We start from the raw sequence: 19,048 nt of genomic DNA on the forward strand, positions 1-19,048 counted from the left end.
AATTATTCCCAGGGGCTTCTCCGGTTAAGATGCCATCAGTGAGAACAGTGTGTGGAGGAATGAGCAGACAAGGAGACCATCCCTGGGGCTGGGGAAGCAGGAACTCAGAGTCACTGGTTCCAGGTGGCAACTGGACTCGGGGATGTTGCTGTGAGAGCCCCTAAAGGGTGTGATGATTTCAGGGGGAGTACAGTTAAATTTCTTCCCCGTGGCTGGTGCAGGGCTGTGTTTTGTCTTTGTGCTGAACAAGGGTTGATGATCACAGAATGACAGAATAGGATGAGTTGGAAGGGACCCACAAGGATCATCCAGTCCAACCCTTAGCCCTGCACAGGACCATTCCCAAGGGTCACACCATGAGCCTGAGAGGATCATCCAAACACTTCTTGAGCTCTGTCAGCCTTGGTGCTGAGCCCACTGCCCTGGGGAGCCTGGTCAGTGCCCAACCACCCTCTGGGGGAAAAATCTTTTTCTAATACCCAACCTAACCCCGCCTGACACAGCTCCAGGCCATTCCCTCAGTCCCGTCCCTGGTCCCCCCAGAGCAGAGCTCAGGGTCTGCCCCTCCTCTGCCCCTCCCCAGGAAGTGGGACCTGCAGTGAGGTCTCCCCTCAGTCTCCTCTTCTCCAGCTGAACACACCAAGTGCCCTCAGTGTCCTCACATGCCTTCCCCCCAGGGCCCTTCCCCATCTTCCTTGCCCTCCTTTGGACACTCTCCAATGACTCAATCTCTCCCTTCCATTGTGTCCCCCCAAACTGCCCCAATGGTGCAGGTGAGGCCGCCCCAGGGCAGAGCAGAGCGGGACAATCCCCTCCCTGGCCCGGCCGGCCATGCTGGGCCTGATGCCCCCAGGACAGGCTTGGCCCTCCTGGCTGCCAGGGCACTGCTGACTCAGGGCCAACTGGCCACCCACCAGCACCCCCAGGGCCCTTTCCCGGCACTGCTTTCCAGCCTCTCCTTCCCAGTCTGTCCGTCCATGTGGGGTTGCCCCATCCCAGGGCAGAATCCGGCACTTCCCCCTGGTGAAGTTCTCAGGGCTCCTAAAGAGCCGGGAGGTCACGGGATGGCAAAGAGCCCCACGGAGCTAAAGGGACCCTTGGGACACTGTGGAACCTCCTGGAATCAAGGGGCCTTTGTGACATGTGAGGCCTCATGGAATCAGAGGAACCCTGTGGACTCTCATGGAATCAAGGGACACCTGTGACACTGTAGGATCTCATGGAACCAAGGTGCCATTGGGACACAGCATGGCTGCAGGGAATCAGGGCTCCAGAGTAAAAGTCCATGGTCTCATGGAAAAAATGAATTCTGGGACACTGTGGAACCTCATGGAAACAAGGGGCCATTGTGACACTGCAGGGCCTCATGGAGCCAAAGGAACCCTGGGACTTTTTGGATCCTCATGGAGTCAAGGGCCAGTTGTGACACTGCAGAGCCTCATGGAACTAAAGGAATTGTGGAGAACATCCCGGTAACGAGGGAACACTGGGACATGCAGCTCACAGTGGAACCAAAGGAGCTCCAAGACATTCTGGAATTCATGGAACCAAGGGCTCATTGTGACACTCCAGGGCCTCATGGAAACAAAGGAAAACTGGGACACTGTGGATACTCGTGGAACCAAGGGGCCATTTGACACGTGGGCCCTCATGAAAGCACAGGAACCCAGAAACATTTTGGAAGCTCAGGGAACCAAGGGGCCATTGTTACACTGTGGAACCTCAGAGAATCAAGGGCTCAGTCTGACAGTGCAGGGCCTCATGGAGCCATAGGAATCCAGGGACACTGTGGAACCTCATGGAATGAAGGGGCCAGTGTGACACTGCAGAACCTCATGGAACAGTGGGAACAAGGAGACACTGCAGAACCTTGTGGAAACAAGGGGCCTTTGTGACACTGAGCAACCACCTGGAATCAAGTGGCCCTTGGGACACTGCAGGGCCTCGTGGAACAAAAATGCCCTTGGAGACTGTGGAACCTCACGGTGTCAAGGGTCCGTTGTGACATGTCAGGACCACATGGAACTGAAGGAAACTTGGAACAGGGCAGAACCTCCTGGAATCAAGGGGCCATTGTGACATGTGGGGCCTCATGGAACAAAAGGAATCCTGGGCAACTACAGGAACACTTGGAAGCAAGTGGCCACTGGGACACGTGGGGCCTCATGGAATCAAGAGGCCACTGTGACACTGCAGGGCCTCTTTGAACCAAAGGGGCTTGTGCTGGGCTGTCACAGGCCAGGGCAGGGGCAGCTGGAGAGCCCCTGGCCCAGCCCTGAGTCACGGGCTGAGCCATCAGCTCCTGCTGAGAGAAGGGACCTCACAGGCAACATTGGGGCAGTTTGGGGGGACACAATGGAAGGGAGAGATTGAGCCATTAGAGAGTGTCCAAAGGAGGGCAAGGAAGATGGGGAAGGGCCTTGGGGGGAAGGCGTGTGAGGACACTGAGGGCACTTGGTGTGTTCAGCTGGAGGAGACTGAGGGGAGACCTTTGGAGGGGCAGAGGAGGGGCAGACCCTGAGCTCTGCTCTGGGGGGACCAGGGACTGAACCTCAGGGAATGGCCTGAAGTTGTGTTAGGTTGGATTTTAGACAAAGATTCTTCCCCCAGAGGGTGGTTGGGCACTGACCAGTCTCCCCAGGGCAGTAGGAACAGCACCAAGGCTGACAGAGCTCAAGAAGTGTTTGGATGATCCTCTCAGGCTCATGGTGTGATTCTTGGGGATGGTCCTGTGCAGGGTAGGAATTGGACTGGAGGATCCTTGTGGGTTGTGGTAGTTTGGTCTAGGCCTTTCTTGGTGACCAGTTTGTAACCAAGGAAGTGCCCAGATTTACCCAGTATTCCCTACAATTTTTACGTAAGCCAGGCTATAAGAAGAAAGGAGGAGAGGCCTTTGCTCTCTTTCCTTCCGGCAGCTTTGGAGGTGCAGGTTCCCTGCTGTTGTCTGTCATGTTGGGGAGTGAGGCCTGGTAAGGCCTTGCTGACCTTGGGAGGTGGAGGTTGCCGGCAGTCGCTCCAGCGTGACTCTCCATTGTCCCAAGGAGAGTAGTAAGGTATTCTTTGCTAATTCTTTTAGTTGCTAGATCTTGGGCTATTGATCAGGATATATATATTTTATTTTGGTTTTGTTCCTTTTTTCCCTACCCCTTCCCTTTCCCTTTTCCTTGTGAAATTCTATATATATATTTCAGTTGTATATAACTGTAACAGTTCATTTGGATACATGTCCGGAACAAAGACGAGGGCCAGAAATATTCAAACACACAAAATATCTTTTATTACGGTGAGAATAATAATAATAATAAACTTAGCAAAGTGAATCAAGAACTAAAAAGGATACAAAATAACCATCTTATTGTGTGGCCTTAAAAACAAATACTACGAACAGCATTAATATTGTATTAACTAGTGAAAAGGAGGGATAGTAAAGGGATACCAAACAAGGGATCTTAACACAATATTATGGATAACTATTAACATGATATTAGTTAGTAAAAAGGGAAATTAAAGGGAAACACTATGACAATATTCAATAATGAAAGGGGAATTAAAGTGACACTAAAGGGATATTAAAAAGTATGATCTCTCAGTTGCTTCCTGTCAATAACCTGTGCTTACCCACACAGACAGGCCAGGGCTGTCAGGATCTGCAGCAGCTGGTCGGTGCCCGTGCTTAGCGGGCGTCCCCGCGGAGCGACACAGTCTCGGTGGTAGGATGAGGATCGCTCAACTCAGCAGCTCTGACACCCCATTTTATCAGTTCCACATTACACCACGTAGGGCCAGTACCCAGTATAAGGTGATGCCTGAATGGCAGCCAAACCCCGCCTGATCATCACCTCATGGCAACAGTCTGCGCATGCCCTACTTGTAGGGCAAGGGGCCAGCGACCCCTGCCCACATCATCTTCCTCCCATCATCATCTTTCTCACCCCTATGGATGACCTCTACCACTGTGTTTCAAGGGTAGATGTATCTATCTGTAGAGGATTGGTTAGAAATGAGAGGACATATGAACATGGTTAAGGCTATGGATGAGCTGCTAAAGTATAAGACGCAGTCTGACTAGGCCCATGAGAAAGTGTGAGATAGCAGGGCCGTGAGAAAGCAGCAGCGTCCTTGGGTATTCTAAATTGGGCTGAAAAACAGGAGCTAGGCATTACCAAAACAGAGACACTTAACGAGCCACCTGTGTAAACAATGAAAGACAGTTAAGATGATATCACCACCTAACTGAGCACCAATAATGAGCCTAATTTCTGTAATATTCATGAACCTATTATAGAGTGTATATTAAGCTGTTATCAATCTACAATAAACGAAGTTCCTGGATTCTCACATTGAGGTGTCTAGAGCTTTCCGTCGCGACAAATTGGCGCCCGTGTGCAGGGACCAGAGGGGGGTCCCTAGGGGATCAAGTCGGATCTCCTGGGTCGGAGTCAAGTCGGACTCGGAGTCAAGTCGGACTCCCGAGAGCCAAGTCGGGTTCTCGCAGCCGTGGTCGGACGTAGGAGTTTCGGTCGGTCTTGCCGTGCAGCACAAGAAGGCGAAAGGGCTGGATGAAAAAGAGCTCAACTTGCCGCCGCCGGACGCCTCCCTTTCGGGGATTTCGGACGGCGAAAGAGTTAAGTTCCGTGCTTCCAGGGCCCGGCGCCCGGGACGACTCCTGAAGAAGGAGGCCCGCCGACAAAGCCGCAAAGTCTCGTGGAAAGGGCTGCACAAAGCGTGGTAACACGTTTTTTAGGTAATGAAGGGACAGGCGGCACTATCATTGCTCCAATGCTTTCTGGGAAAGCGGGGAGTTAAGACGAACTGGCTTTGCGGCAGATGCTGCTTTCATGTAAGGGCCAGGGATATGAAGCGAACACTGTAACTGCCTTTACTATCTCTACTTGGAAAGAACTTAGTGATAAACTCTTTACTGCTGCCTATAAGGGAGAAAAAGTTGCTGCTTCCCTCCTTACAATTTGGCGATTGTTATCTGGAACAGTAAAAGGCATTAAAGCACAGTCTGAGGACATTAGGATGCTACTGGATACCATCATACGGAGAAATCGTGTAAAAAGGGAGTCGAGCGGAGTTGAAGGGAGCCGGAGCGGGACCAGAGATCGTGGAGCGGGTCCGGAGACAACGGAGCGGCCCTACCAACATGAACGCGGTGCTAGCACCTCGGCAGTGCGTATCCAGGACGATCGGAGACGACGGCTGCAGTGTGAAAGTACTGCTGATAGACCAGAGATAAACTTTACGAACACTATGACTGAGTTCCACCTTAAGACATTTCCAGCTTTTCATCCGAACTGTGCAGCGGGACTGCGCTGCGCATTTGTGGCTGTGTTCACGGCGCTGTGTGCTTATGCCGCCGTGTTGAGTGAACCCGTGCCGGCGCCGGGTCTGTCCGCCTGTGGCGGGTGCCTACGGGGCGGCGCCGAGCAGCAGGGCAGTGGCGGTGGTCGCGCCGCCTGCGCGGTCCCGGCTCGGAGCGGTGCCCCCGCGTGCGTGCACGCCGGCGGCCCCGGGCGCGGCGGGCGGCGGGGGGGCTCTGTTTCCCCCGCACTGCTGACAGCCATGGTCCCAGGGGGTGTGCGTTCCCCTTCCCTTCTTTGCAGCGAGTGGTTTTTCCCTGGTGCTGCTCCTCTTCCTAGAGTTAATGACGGTAGCAAAAACATTGGGGGGTGCAGTCGGGGGAGGGGGAAAGCTGTTTCTCTTTTTCCCCGTTACACCAATCACCCCTTCTCTGAAACGTGCCTGTTTGCAGCTGTTCTCTCCCTCTCCTATGTTTTTGTCTTTTCTTAAGCAGACCCTGTGATTAAGTTCCTTCTGCTGATCTCTCCGGGTGAGCCCAGCCCCTCCTTCCCCTCCTTCGTCTTTCAGCAATGAGGAGCGTGGGGGGAGGCAAAGACGGTAAAACACGGAAAAAAGGGAAAAGAGAAAAAACAACTTAAAATTAACAATATCCCAACTTATAAATCAAATAAGATTGCATTGTTTTTACAGCAATAGGTGTTAAGCATGCAGTGTGCTCATGGTATTCTCAAATGTTTTCTTCAAAAACAGAAGGGGAGACTGACGAAAAATCCTTTGAAGTAAGATTAGAAATAACGCGACATCCGTGCTTAGCTTTTGCATATTGCAGAAGGTTGTTAAGAATTTCCTATAGTTTGCCATTTTGCTTCTCTTACATGAAATTTGGCTGTTTTCCCCAGAGGCAGGGTGCAGGTAGAAGATTTGGAGACGGAACGATGAGACAGAAGGGGATATAGTCTTGCCCCCTGCAAAAGTAGCTTTATTGCCTTTATGATAAAATAGCATTGCTCTATGAGTAGGGTTGAAGATTTCCAAGATAATATTCTGTTCTTTCTTGCTGTATTTGTCTTTTACATGGAGAGTTATGCAGGATTTGCAGATTGCTGATGGCGGCTATGCCATAAATTTCCTTTGAATTATGAAACTGACAAGAAGTGCACAGCCAATGACCACTTGAAAATGTGTGTGTGATTGAGGAGCGTGTCTGAGGTGGCCACCTGAATGTTGTGTGAAAGAAAAAAGCTACATGAATGTGTGAATGTGTAAACTTAAAAATACTTTCTGCCGGTGTCAAGATTTTAGAGATGTGTAACGTGATTCTGTTGAACCATAGTGATTCCTTATTCTGAATGGGCTCTAAGTTATTTTAAGGAAGGCCTACGATAGATATTGACAGTTATTGTAATCTTAGTAATAGCTCGTGTTGCCTTTTCTTGTATTACTAGACGTGTAAATACTACGACAAAGAAAGCATTGTTGGCACAAAATAAAAACGGGGGAAATTGTAGAGGATTGGTTAGAAATGCGAGGACATATGAACATGGCTAAGGCTATGGATGAGCTGCTAAAGTATAAGACGCAGTCTGACTAGGCCCATGAGAAAGTGTGAGATAGCAGGGCCGTGAGAAAGCAGCAGCGTCCTTGGGTATTCTAAATTGGGCTGAAAAACAGGAGCTAGGCATTACCAAAACAGAGACACTTAACGAGCCACCTGTGTAAACAATGAAAGACAGTTAAGATGATATCACCACCAACTGAGCACCAATAATGAGCCTAATTTCTGTAATATTCATGAACCTATTATAGAGTGTATATTAAGCTGTTGTCAATCTACAATAAACGAAGTTCCTGGATTCTCACATTGAGGTGTCTAGAGCTTTCCGTCGCGACATCTATCTTCCAATATGTAGCAAAACCAAGGAAGAACTCAGCTCTGATAATAGGGGATATCAAGCTGACTTGCTAAAAAGCACAATGGACCTTCCAATTCGCTTGTGCCATGAAGTTACACTGTACCATACTCTAGCTGGTTTCACATCCTAATATGATCCCGTTCTCACGTCTCTATGCTCCATTGATCATCTAATTCAAAAGTACCCCCCTTACAGCAGGGGCTGCAGGAGGGACAGGGGAAGCAGGGCCCATTGCTGCGGCTGGATTTGCTCCCCCGTAGCGAGCATATAAGGCCATCGTTATTTCCTTCCATGCAGCCCAGTTTTTAAATGCCTCCAACGCCTCCAGAACTCGCTTTTTTGATGAGTCCGTTTCCAGTTCCTCGCCAAGATCGTATCTGATGGGTTCCAGTTGATGGAAGTGCCGGTTCATTTGTGATGATCCAATTTAAGAGTGCCAACGGTTTATTTTCTGCTACGTCTTTGTCCAGCGTTTTTAAGGACTGGCTGACAGCTTCAGCTTCTTCTTTAATTTCTGGGGAACACCTCCCCTCGTGGGTGGGAATACATCCCTCCCATCCTAATAGGTCACCTCTTGTTTGCTGAAGCCGGATTTTTCTTCTTTTGTCCTTTTTTGTCCTCTTTCCCTTTTTGTCCTGTTTCTGCAGAGGTGACTGATGCACACAATTTGTCGAAGAGCTCTGCCTTTTTCCTTTGAATTCCATCAGGACAGATGCTATGGCAAGATGTCCCAAGGCCTTTGGCCTCTGGTTACCGACGCCTGTTGAATGTCCCGATCGGGGCGGCCATTTAGAGCATTTGTCTTGCACGAACCCAGTCGACACGGGGGTGCAGTAACCCAATTAGCTTTATTAAGATCAACACAAGCTTATACAGACACTTCAAACGGTGACATGGGACCTCCTCAAGCACTCCCATCCGAGCACTTCACTGCGCACGTGCGACAGAGACCGAAGGACTCTGAGTCCCAGGATGCCCTTTGGCATTCTGCCTGGAATATGAACTGCTACGGGATTGAGCCACTTTGAGGTGACAGGTTGATCCCGCTCGACTTTTGGGGTGCAGAGCTGGGAGAGACTGGAATGTTAATGGTCCATGGCTCCAACACTCTCCAGTTGCAGAAGCAGCGGGGGCTTTGCTGCCCAGGGGCAAAGGAACCGCCCAGGGAAGGGGGGAGAACATCCACCCCTGGAAGGGACAGGCTGGGCTTGGAGCCAGAGAGAGGAAGTGTTATTTTTATGGTTTTAGATCACTATAGACAGGAGCCAAAACTGCCCCAAACCTACTCTACAGGGAAACAAAACTGATCTAAACTGAACCCTACATATAGATAGATAGATAGAGAGATAGATAGATAAACTAACTGTAATCTTCCCCAAGGGATCAGTTAACAAGACCCTGGGTCACCCTCACTGTCAGAAAGGTCGGGACAGGGGCTGGACACGGGTCACCAGGTGTGTGCCCAGCATGGATCACCTGGAACAAGGGTCACCAGGTCTGTGCCCAACGTGGGTTCCTGTGGATCACCCAACGGGGGTCCTTCAATGGCTGATGGAGTTGCAGCAGCAGCAGCAGTCGAAGCTCTTCCCGCAGTCAGGGCACTCAAGGTGCTTCTCTTACCGTTGGTGTCTGGTCAAGGTAGAGCTCTGGGCAAAGCTCTTCCCACACTCCCCACACTTGTAGGGCCTCTCCCCGGTGTGGATGCGTCGGTGGGTGATAAGGGCGGAGTTCTGCTTGAAGCTCTTCCCGCAGTCGGTGCAGCGGAAGGGCCTCTCATCTGTGTGTGTCTGCTCATGCCTGAGGAGATGTGAGCTCGTCTGAAACCTCTTCCCACATTCCAAGCACTTGTAGGGCCGCTCCCCGGTGTGAATGCGCCGGTGGGTGACAAGGGTGGAGCTCTGCTTGAAGCCCTTCCCGCAGTCAGTGCAGCGGAAGGGCATCTCATCCGTGTGTGTCCGCTGGTGCAGGAGGAGATGTGAGCTGGTCTGAAATCTCTTCCCACATTCCAAGCACTTGTAGGGCCGTTCTCCGGTGTGGATGCGTTGGTGGACAAGGAGGCTAGAGCTCGTCCTGAAGCTCTTCCCACACTCCTCACACGTGTAGGGCTGCTCTCTGGTGTGGATGCGCTGGTGGCTGCGGAGGGTGGAGATGTCACTGAAGCTCTTCCCACATTCCCTACATGTGTAGGGTCGTTCCCCAGTGTGGACACGACAGTGGTTGCGTAGGTTGGAGCTGCAGTTGAAGCTCTTCCCACATTCCCCACACGTGTAGGGCCGTTCCCCAGTGTGGATGTGCTGGTGGGTGAGGAGGGTGGAGCTGTCCCTGAATCTCTTCCCACACTCCCCACACTTGTAGGGCCGTTCCCCAGTGTGGATGCGCTTGTGTCGGATCAGGTGGGAGCTGCAGTTGAAGTTCTTCCCACATTCCCCACATGTGTAGGGCCGCTCCCCAGTGTGGATGTGTTTGTGGATGAGGAGGGTGGTGCTGGCCTTGAAGCTCTTCCCACATTCCAAGCACCTGAAGGGCTTCTCTCTGCTGGGAGGCTGCTCAGGGACCACCAGCTCAGAGTTCTGGCTCAAGCTCCGGCCACCTTCCCGGCACAGGCTGGCTCTTTCCTCCTCAGAGCACCCTGGGATGGCTTTGGAGCCCCTCCTGCCGGGGGATCTCCGGCCCTTTTCCTCCCCGTTGCCTTCCTGTGCCGGGGAGCCCTTCAAAACGGCCTCTCCCACCAGGCTCTGCCGGGGGGATTTGTCCTCCGGGCTCTCCGTCCTCAGCTCGGGGCCTGGGGCAGGAAGCAAGAAGGACAGGGAGGGGATTTGCCTCCGGCCCACAGGGAAGGCCAAGGACATCCCCCCAACTCCGGCCCCGGCAGGACGGCGGCGCCAGCGGGGTTGTCCTGCAGCCGGGGCCATGCTCGGCTGACAGAGCCAGCACAACACCCGCCCAAAGGGACACTGACTGCCTCCTCACCTGCCTGGGGGGCCCAAGGCATCTTCCTCTTCCTCGCAGCCTCCTCCTCCATCCGCCCAAGCTTTGGGAAGGAGAAATCCTGATGGGGGGGAAAACAAGGACTGAGTGTGTTGGCTTGGGGGTTCCTCCTGCCCAAGTCCATCTCTAGAACTCACCGGGCATCCTGTGACCATAAAAACCTCCAAAACACCAGGATTCAGCCCAGAAAAACCCAAACAATCAAAATTCAGGCAAAAGTTCCTCAGAAATAGTGAGAAAACTCCTGCCTGTCCAAACTGCAAAAAGTTGAGATTCAGCTAAAAAGTACCCTAAAATATGAAGATTAGCCCAAAAATCTCTCCCAGAAGTTCCCCCTCTCTGGTCTCTCCCCTCTGGGGTTCAGAGGGTCTCCCCTGTCTGCGATGCTGGGGGTCCCCCTTAGGGATGCTGGGAGTGTTGGGGGTCCCAAGGGTCCCTTCTCCTCTGACTCTCGCCTTCAGGGTGCCACGTTCCCAGACATTCCCCCTCTCCAGGTTCTCCACCTTGCTGTCCTGGGGATCCCAGGGGTCCCCACTGTCCTACTGTGCTGCTCTGAACCAGCAGAGTAGTTGGAGAACAGCTGGTGGTAAAGTGTGTGGTCTGTGCCAAGTGTTTTAGGGCTCTTTGGCCCAAAGAAATGTCTGTGCCCTGAGAACATTGGATCCAGCAGCCCCAGTACCCCAGAGGAAGTTGGGAGCTCAGGGGGGCCACCCCCCTTTGCCAACCCCCCTGTGCCCAAAGACTCCCATGGGACTGTCAGACTGTCCAGACCACCTCCCCTTTTCCACCCTTCTCCCTATTCCTTCCACTTTTCCATGGTCCCCTCAATTCCCAGCCTGCCCAGGATCACTTCTGGGGTCCCAACCCCCACTTTTTTCCTCCCTCTCCCACATCATCCCCCCACTCCCCAGCCCCCTCATGCTCAGTTTGGGGGTCCCACCCTCCCCTTTCCCCACTCTTCTGACCTCTCCCACCCATTTCCCATCATCGCCCAAACCTCAGTGCCCCTCCCCCTCCACTTTTGGTGGGTACCCTCCTCTCCCACTCAGTTTGGGGTCCCACCACCCCTTCTGTCCCCTCTGACCCCCCTTTTCCCACCGACCTCCCCCTTCCCATCCCCTGCTCATCCGAGAGCTCCTCGCCCGCAGCTGGGGGTGCTCCCAGCACCACCAGTGCCCAGACAAGTCTGCTGACCCATCCCTGTCCAGTTCCAGCAACTGCTCGGCTCCAAAAGGCGCTGGGAGCAGAAGGCAGCCCCCCGTGTCCGTGCGGCTCCGCCTTTGCCGCCTCTTTGTGCCGGGAATTCCGCCGTGCTCCAGCCGCGGCAGCGCCGGGCGGGGAAGGCGCAGGGGCAGGGCGGGGCCCCCGGTTCCCCCGGGCGGTCCCTCGGGCTTTTCCCTGCCCGGGAGGGCGAGCGGCCCCCGCAGCCCCCGCTCCCTCGGGCCGTTCCAGCCCTCGTGGGCAGCGAGGGGCCCTGGATGGTCCCTACGAACCCCCTGCCCTCAGTCCCTCCTGGGCTGGCACATCTCCCAGCCTGTGTCACGGCACCGGCTGCTGCCAAGGGACGGCCCTGCTGCAGTTTGCACTTAAACCCAACAAACTGGGGTAGGGGGCAGCCCAGGAAACCAGGGCATTGCTCCCACAGCTCTGCAGGGGCTTCCCATGGGCTCTCAACATCCTTTGGGCATCCCCTGGTCCGGTGTGGGCTCCTCCCGGGCTGCAGCTCTGCTCCATCCTGCACTCACCCAGAGCTCCAGCTGGTTCCATAGAGCAGCGATCCCCTGGCCCCTGCCAGTGCAGGCACCTCACCAGGGCTGTTCCTCGAGCTTATCTGGCCCCCTGCCAGTCTGGGACTCCTTCTCCAAACCACCAGTCCAAGTGTGCCAAACGCCCTGGTTGGTCAGTGCTGGCTGGGGCAGCGGGCACTCGGTGAGGGGATGAGAAAACTGCACCCGGGGCTGGGCTGAAAGAGGCTTCAGCACCACTTCTGATGGCCCAGGGGCAGCATCTGGCTTCTCCCAAACAGAGAGAGGGCACTTGTTCCTCTGCAGGGAGTCAAGGGCAGGAGGGTGACTCCTGCTGCATGGATGGAATGGCAGAGGAGCCCTTGGGGCCCCAGGATGGATCAGAAAACAGGAATGTACACAAAAGGTCACCACAAAGATTTCTAGGAGAGTGTCCGGTAGGGAGGGGACAGTGTCACCCCACCAGGGCGGGGTTGGCAAGTGGGAGGCTGCTCCAGGGCTCTGCAAGAGGCCTCGTGCTCTGCTGGGCCCCAGCACTGGCTGGTCCCAACACCCCCGGCTGCCCCCGGCCCTGGGCAGCTCTGCTGCCACAGGCTGTGCCCTCACCGTGGCCCTGCAATGGCCCTGCCTGTCCCTCACCCGGGGCCCTGCCCACATTCCTGTCCCTTGGCTCTCTCTCTGCCAGCTCAGTGTGGGGCACACGGGCTGGGGGTCCCTCCCAAGCCCCCCGGGCAGCCGGCGTTGGCTGGGGGGATGTGAGGGCTGGGCCTGCTCAGCACAGCCCCGGCCTCGTGCCCAGCGCCTCTTTCCTGCCCCACACAAGAGCTTCCCGGCCCCCCCAGGGCTCCCCTGCTGCTGCCTCTGCTCCTGGCCCTGCCTTTGCTGCTCCCTTGGCTGGGGCAGCGGCTGCAGGGGGGGATGGCAGCAGCTTCAGCTCCACGGCACTTCCTGGGGGGAGCTCAGCCCGGGGGGACGGGCAGGGACCTGATGGGGATGGACAGGGGCCCAGCAGGGACAGCCAGGGCCTGCAGGGGAAGGCACAGGGACAACCTGGCCCCCCACACTGCCAGGGCTGTCTCTGCTCCTCCTTGCAGGCTCCGTGGCCAGGCACAGGTGGTGTTCCTGGGTGCCCACCATCTCAGCACTTGCAGCCGCTCAAATCAGCGCCCGCAGCTCTGCAGCAAAGCCCCAGCTCACCTGGCACACAGGGGATGGACACAGCACCTGCTCGGGGATGGGCACACACAGCTTTGTGCCTTCCCCACCACGGGGCTCTCCTTCCTCAGCAGCACCTCTGCCTTGCACTTATTCTCAGCCTCACCTCAGGGACAGCTCTGGGCTCACCTCCGCGCCACTTCTCAGCCTCACCTCAGGGCCTGGGCTCAAGGACAGGAACCTGCAGGGAGGGGACATCATGTGCAAGCTGAGGGCTGCCTGCCTGCACTGGGCTGGGGGCTTCTTTCTCCTTCTACAACCAGCCCAGAACTCAGCCTGCTTTGCTAACACCACACATTTACAGACTAACCTTGCAGATAGATATGGACAGACATCTCTATCCCCCTGGGGATGGAGCCTCAAGCATGTGCTGCCACAGGAATGGCAATCAGAGAATCACAGAATCAGCCACGTTGGAAAAGACCTCCGAGATCATCAAGTCCAACCCTGGATCCAACCCCGCTGTGCTTCCCAGACCATGGCACTGAGGCCACATCCACTCTCACCTTCAACACCTCCAGGGACGGGGACTCCACCCCCTCCCTGCCCAGCACATTCCAAGGCCTCATTACTCTCTCAGCAAAAAATTGCTTCCCAATATCCAACCTAAACCTCCCCTGGCACAGATCCAGACCCAGCCCTCTTGTCCTACTGCTGCTGCCTGGCAGAACAGCCCCACCCCCACCTGGCTACACCCTCCTGGCAGGGACTTGCAGAGAGTCAGGAGGTCTCCCCTGAGCCTCCTCTTCTCCAGCCTCAACACCCCCAGCTCCCTCAGCCTCTCCTCATACCACTCGTGCTCCAGTCCCTTCCCCAGCCTCGCTGCTCTTCTCTGCTCCTGCTCCAGCCCCTCCAGGGCCTTCCTCAACTCAGGGGCCCAGAGCTGGACACAGCACTCCAGGGGTGGCCTCACCAGCGCTCAGTCCAGACCAACAATCCCTTCCCTGCTCCTGCTGCCACACTCTTCCTCAGCCAGGCCACCAGCCATTGGCCCTCTTGGCCACCTGGCCACACTCTGCCTCCTGTTCAGCTTCCTGTCCATCCCCACTCCCAGCTCCCTTTCTGCCTGCCTGCTCTCCAGACACTCTGGCCCCAGCCCGGGGGGCTGACGGGGCTTCTTGTGGCCAAATGGCAGGACCCGGCCCTTGGCCTGCTTGACCCTCATCCCCTTGGAATCAGCCCATGGATCCAGCTTGGCCAGGTCCCTCTGCAGAGCCCTCCTGCCTTCCAGCACATCAACACACCCCCAGCTTGGTGTCACCTGCACATTTGCTGATGAAATGCCTGGTTCTGCAGCAGCTGCAGATGCTCAAGGGGCAGCAGGACCAAGTCAGGGGCCTGGGGGGCCTGGGGGGCTTTGGGGTGTGAGAGGGTCCTGGGGGAGCTGGGGAGGGGCTTTGGGGATTGGGGGTACAAACCAGGACAGACCAGGACAGACCAGGACAGACCAGTACCTCCTCACTGCTCCCCAGATCTCTCCTGGAGTTGGGCCACGTTGTCGGGGGACACCTGAGCCCCCCCAGTGCCCTCCCAGTACAGCCCAGTGCCCCCAGTACAGCCCACTGTGTTCCTGTCCCAGGGTGTGGGTGATCCCTCTTTGGGGGGGCTGGAAGGGATTTGATGGGGGGGTCAGGGGGAGATTTGGGGGATCTGAGGAGTTTGGATGGGGATTTGGGGGGTTTTGGGAGGCTTTGGGTGCATTTAGTGAAGTTAAAAGAGATCTTGGGGGGTCAAAGGGATCTGTGGGGGGAGGGGATTAAAGGGGAAATGGGGGTTAGGGGACATTTGGGGGGGTTAATGGGGTTTGGGGGGGTAGAGGAGGGGCAGCACCACAAGCAGGTGAATCCTGAGACCCCCCCTTGGTGTCTCCAAGACCCCTTTGGTGTCCCTAATTCCCCTCTTGACACCCCAAGACCCCCCTGGTGTCTCCAGTGTCCCCAGGGCCTCCCCATGGCCCCAATTCCCCCCCGACACCCCCAATTCCACTGTCCCCAAAGCCCTCCTCACTGTCCCCAAACCCCATCCCTGATGTCCCCAATCTTCCATCTCACCCCAGGAGCCCCCCCTGGACCCTCTGACCACAAAAACGCCCCCCCCCCCCCTCACAGAAAGGCCAAGGGCATCTGGGGACACGTTGGGGACAGTTGGGGGGCTTTGGGGGGCACTGGGGGATTACTGGAGGTTACTGGGACACACTGGGGGGAACCAGGGAGCACTGGGAGGGACTGGGGGTTACTGAGGAACGCTGGGAGGGCACTGGGAGGGACTGGGGAGTTACTGGGGGACTACCAAGACACACAGGGGGACACTGGCTGGTTACTGGGCCATACTAGGGGTTACTGGGTGCACACTGGAGGATCACTGGGCCATACTGGGGGGAAGTGGGAGGTCACTGGGACACACTGGGTGGTCACTGAGGGGGTTACTGGGCTGTACTGAGGATCACTGGGAGGTCACTGGGATATACTGGGGGCACTGGGATCCTCTTACCCGGATGTGCTACATCTCCCCCCCGCACTTTGGGGGGCAACCCCAGAACCCCTCCCCTGGGGGCTGGGGGACCCCATGAACCCCACTTCTGGGCTTTAGGGGACCCCCGGGCCCCCCTGTGGGGTCTCTGTGTGCTGAGTTTTGGGGGTCTCTGGGGTTCAGGGCGGGCATTGGGATCCCCTTTCCCTGGGGTCGCTCCGCCGACACAGAGACCCCATAAAATCCCCTCAGAACCCCTGAAATCCCCTCAGAAATCCACCTCTGGACCCATTGAAACCTCCTCAAAACCACCTCAAATCCCCTCAGAGACCTCATCTCCCCCCCCCAGGACCCCCTAAACCCTCTCAGTGACCTGCAAACCCACCTGGAATCCCCAGGCCCTTTCAGGGGACCCAAAAAACCCCCTCAGGGACCTTCAAAACCGTCTGGGACTCCCCAAATCCCACTAGAAACCCACAAAACTGCTTCAAAGACCCCCCCAAAGGCCCCCCTCCAAGACCTCCCAGTTCCCTCGGAGACTCCAAAACTCCCTCAGGGATTCCCAAACCCATTCAGGGACCATCCACACCCCCCCCCCCCTAAGTCCCCTCAGGACACTAAACCCCTTCAGAGACCCCCCAAAACCTCCTCAGGGACCCCCCAGGGACCCCAAAACCACACAACAGCAGAACAGCTTTCTGTAAAGGAAGGGAGCAAAGAATCTGAGAAGGAGGAGACCAAGGAAAAACTGAAGCAAAGCAATAAAATCATCCTGGCCCTTGCAGTTTTTCCTTCACCTTTCTCTCACTTTTCCCTTTTTAGGGTTCTTTTTTTTGTTGGGTGGTTTTGATTTTTTTTCCCCGAGAGACTTTCTCGGAATCGAATCGAACATCCGGGTTCTTGGGAGGCCCCCCGGGCCCCGCAGCCCCCGAGAGGGTTCCAAGGCCCTGCGCTCTGACCCTCGGGAACCCCCGAGCCCCCCCGCCAAACCCTCCCGAGCCCTCCAGCCTTTCCACCCACAGCCGCGCTCCCCGCAGCCCCCGAGGGGATCCCCAGACCCCGCTCTCCCGCACCCCCCCAGCTCTCACAGCACAATGCGGGCCCCGCCGCCATCAACAATTCCCGGAAGTCGACACAGGCGCTCTGCGCGCGCACCGCGTTTAGACAACACCGCCGCAGCCAATCAGCGCGCGGCCACGCCCCCGCACGGCCACGGCCGCGCCTGCGCACTGCGCGGGGCACCACGGGAGTTGTAGTCCATGCGGCGGGTCACAGCGGCCATTTGCACGTGCGGAGTGAGGATAATACGTTTTTCGGTTTTCTTCTTTTTCTGTCTTTTCTTTTTTTTTTCTCTTTTTTTCTTTCTTTCCCCCCCCGTTTTTTCTTTCTCTTTTTCTTTTTTCCATTTTTTCTTTTTTCTTTCTTTTTTATTATTTGTCTCATTTTTGCCTGGTTTTTCTGTCCTTTTTTCTTTTTTTCTCCTTTTTCTCTTTTTTCTTCCTTTTTGTCTTTTTATTTGCTTTTTTATTTTTATTCCTTTTACATTGTTTCCTATCAGTTGTATTTTCAAGGAAGATTTAAATACATATCAAAACAATCTCCACGTACATATCTTACAACAACAGATAATCTGCCATTTTTCCAGGTCCAAGAGGATTTCCCAAGATCACAAACACTGAGATACAAAGGGTGCTCACACAAAAAACAGCTTTTCCCTGCTTTTTTCCACAGGTAAAGCAAGTGTGGAAGGGGCACTTGGCCCCAGGTAAGATGCTTTTACAGCCACTTTAGGCAGCCCAGAGTGGATCTGGCTGGCAAATGGGATTTTGCCCATGCTTTCCTGGAGGATTTCCACAGTACATTGAGGGGAAACATTGAGGGCCATTTCTTCATCTACTGAAGGGATGAGAAGAGGGGGGAGCAGGTGCTGTGGCCCCAGAGCTTCTCTCTGCTTTGGGGACACTTCTGTGTTTTCCTCTGTCCATTGAATTCCCAACAAAGAATCAAAAAGCTACAGGAACTCCAGTCTGGAGTGCTCAGGACATGTGGAAGCAGGGGAATTTTTCTTCCCAGCTGGGATTGAGAGTGCAATTGCACACTCCCTTTGGAGAGCATTAACTAAGACAGCCCATTTCTGCCCAGGGATCTTCCAGGGGGGAACTCAATCCGGGCTCTGGGCAGGTCCCTGCAGGGGCAGCAGCTTCCTCTGCACATTTGAGGGGATAAAGCTGCTCTAACCCTGCACTCCAACCACTCCACAGCAATTTAGGACCTCTGAGGACAGTTCCCCACTGTTTCCACCCCAGCAGAGACCTGAACACATCCCGTGGGCACTGTGTGACCACCCCTGGCATTAACACCCTGCAGGGATGAAGACACTGACTGTAAAGACACTTGTCTACCTGTAAACCTCCACTTTGTTTGCTACTATACAGCAATAACATTTTCTATTCATATTGCAGCCACAGACTTAACAAATAGAATTGCATATATTGTGCTTTAGACATTAAAATGCATTCCAAAGTCAGGCAATGCTAAACAATGAAAGTCTTAAACTCTCCCCCCCAAACCAGCCCCACTTTCTGGTTCCAGAACCAGCCCACTTCCTCACTCTCTTCACAAAGGGAGAAACTCTCTCTCCACTTCTGAAACAAAAAACTCCCTCCCCAAAAGTGATCAGAAAGAATCTACTTAGGCACTACTGCAAATGGAAGTTGTCTAATAACCATTCCTTCTAACTCAGGAAGGGGAGGAGGTGAAGAAAATCACAACAAATGTTTGGATTCCTTCCTCTTCTATGTGTTCTCTTCCCTATCTGATGCTCTGGGACATGTGCAGGGGGGTCAGCATCTCTTCAAAGATGGCTCCTTTCACATCAGAGCCCCTCAAATTGGCTTCCTGGAGGTCACAACCTGATAGGTCACAATTTGGAAGGGAAAAGAAGAAGAAGTGTCAATGGAATGCACCCAGAACTCTGTTCAAAGCTTTACTGGAAGTCCATTTACCTGAACTCCATTGTACTCTGAAGCTGGAGAGGTCAGCCAAAAGCCAGCAATCCCCCAAATTCCCAGCTGACTATAGAAGAGAAAGGAATAGGATGGAAAATGAATCCCAACTCACTTCCAAATCAGTTCCTGCCAACGTTGCTCCCCTGAGGTTACAGTTCTTTAGTTTGGTTTCTCAGCGTTGCAACTCGGAGGTTAATTCCTGTCATCTGACTGCCCTCCATGGCCACTCCTTTCAGGTTGGCACCTGGAACACACACAGAAAGGAGTTCTGTGAGGAAAAACAGAAACACAGCAGCTCCACACTGGTGCTGCCTCAGAGCTGTGTGAATTGGAGGAGGACAAGGGGATTTGGGGCTGAGATGGTCACAGACTCAGTGCAGCCCTTGTGGGCCCTTCTCAGGGT

General features: G+C 54.7%; 1 protein-coding gene and 1 long non-coding RNA gene across 2 annotated transcripts; both read right to left on the bottom strand.

Annotated features, from left to right (window-relative positions):
* Positions 1–8,836: 8,836 nt before the first annotated feature.
* LOC135405584 (zinc finger protein 253-like) lies at positions 8,837–9,802 on the bottom strand (the record flags this gene model as incomplete). The annotated part of the gene is made up of 1 exon (XM_064640291.1): positions 8,837–9,802. A coding segment is annotated over one exon (966 nt), but the record flags the coding sequence as incomplete, so codon positions are not given.
* An 8,537-nt stretch (positions 9,803–18,339) lies between these two features.
* LOC135405665 (uncharacterized) lies at positions 18,340–18,714 on the bottom strand. Its single transcript, XR_010425923.1, has 2 exons — positions 18,643–18,714; positions 18,340–18,549 (listed from the first exon to the last, which is right to left on the bottom strand). It is a non-coding gene; the product is annotated as an uncharacterized LOC135405665 (long non-coding RNA).
* Positions 18,715–19,048: the final 334 nt, after the last annotated feature.

The sequence above is a fragment of the Pseudopipra pipra genome, chromosome W (genome assembly GCF_036250125.1).
Source record: "Pseudopipra pipra isolate bDixPip1 chromosome W, bDixPip1.hap1, whole genome shotgun sequence".
NCBI lineage: Eukaryota > Metazoa > Chordata > Aves > Passeriformes > Pipridae > Pseudopipra > Pseudopipra pipra.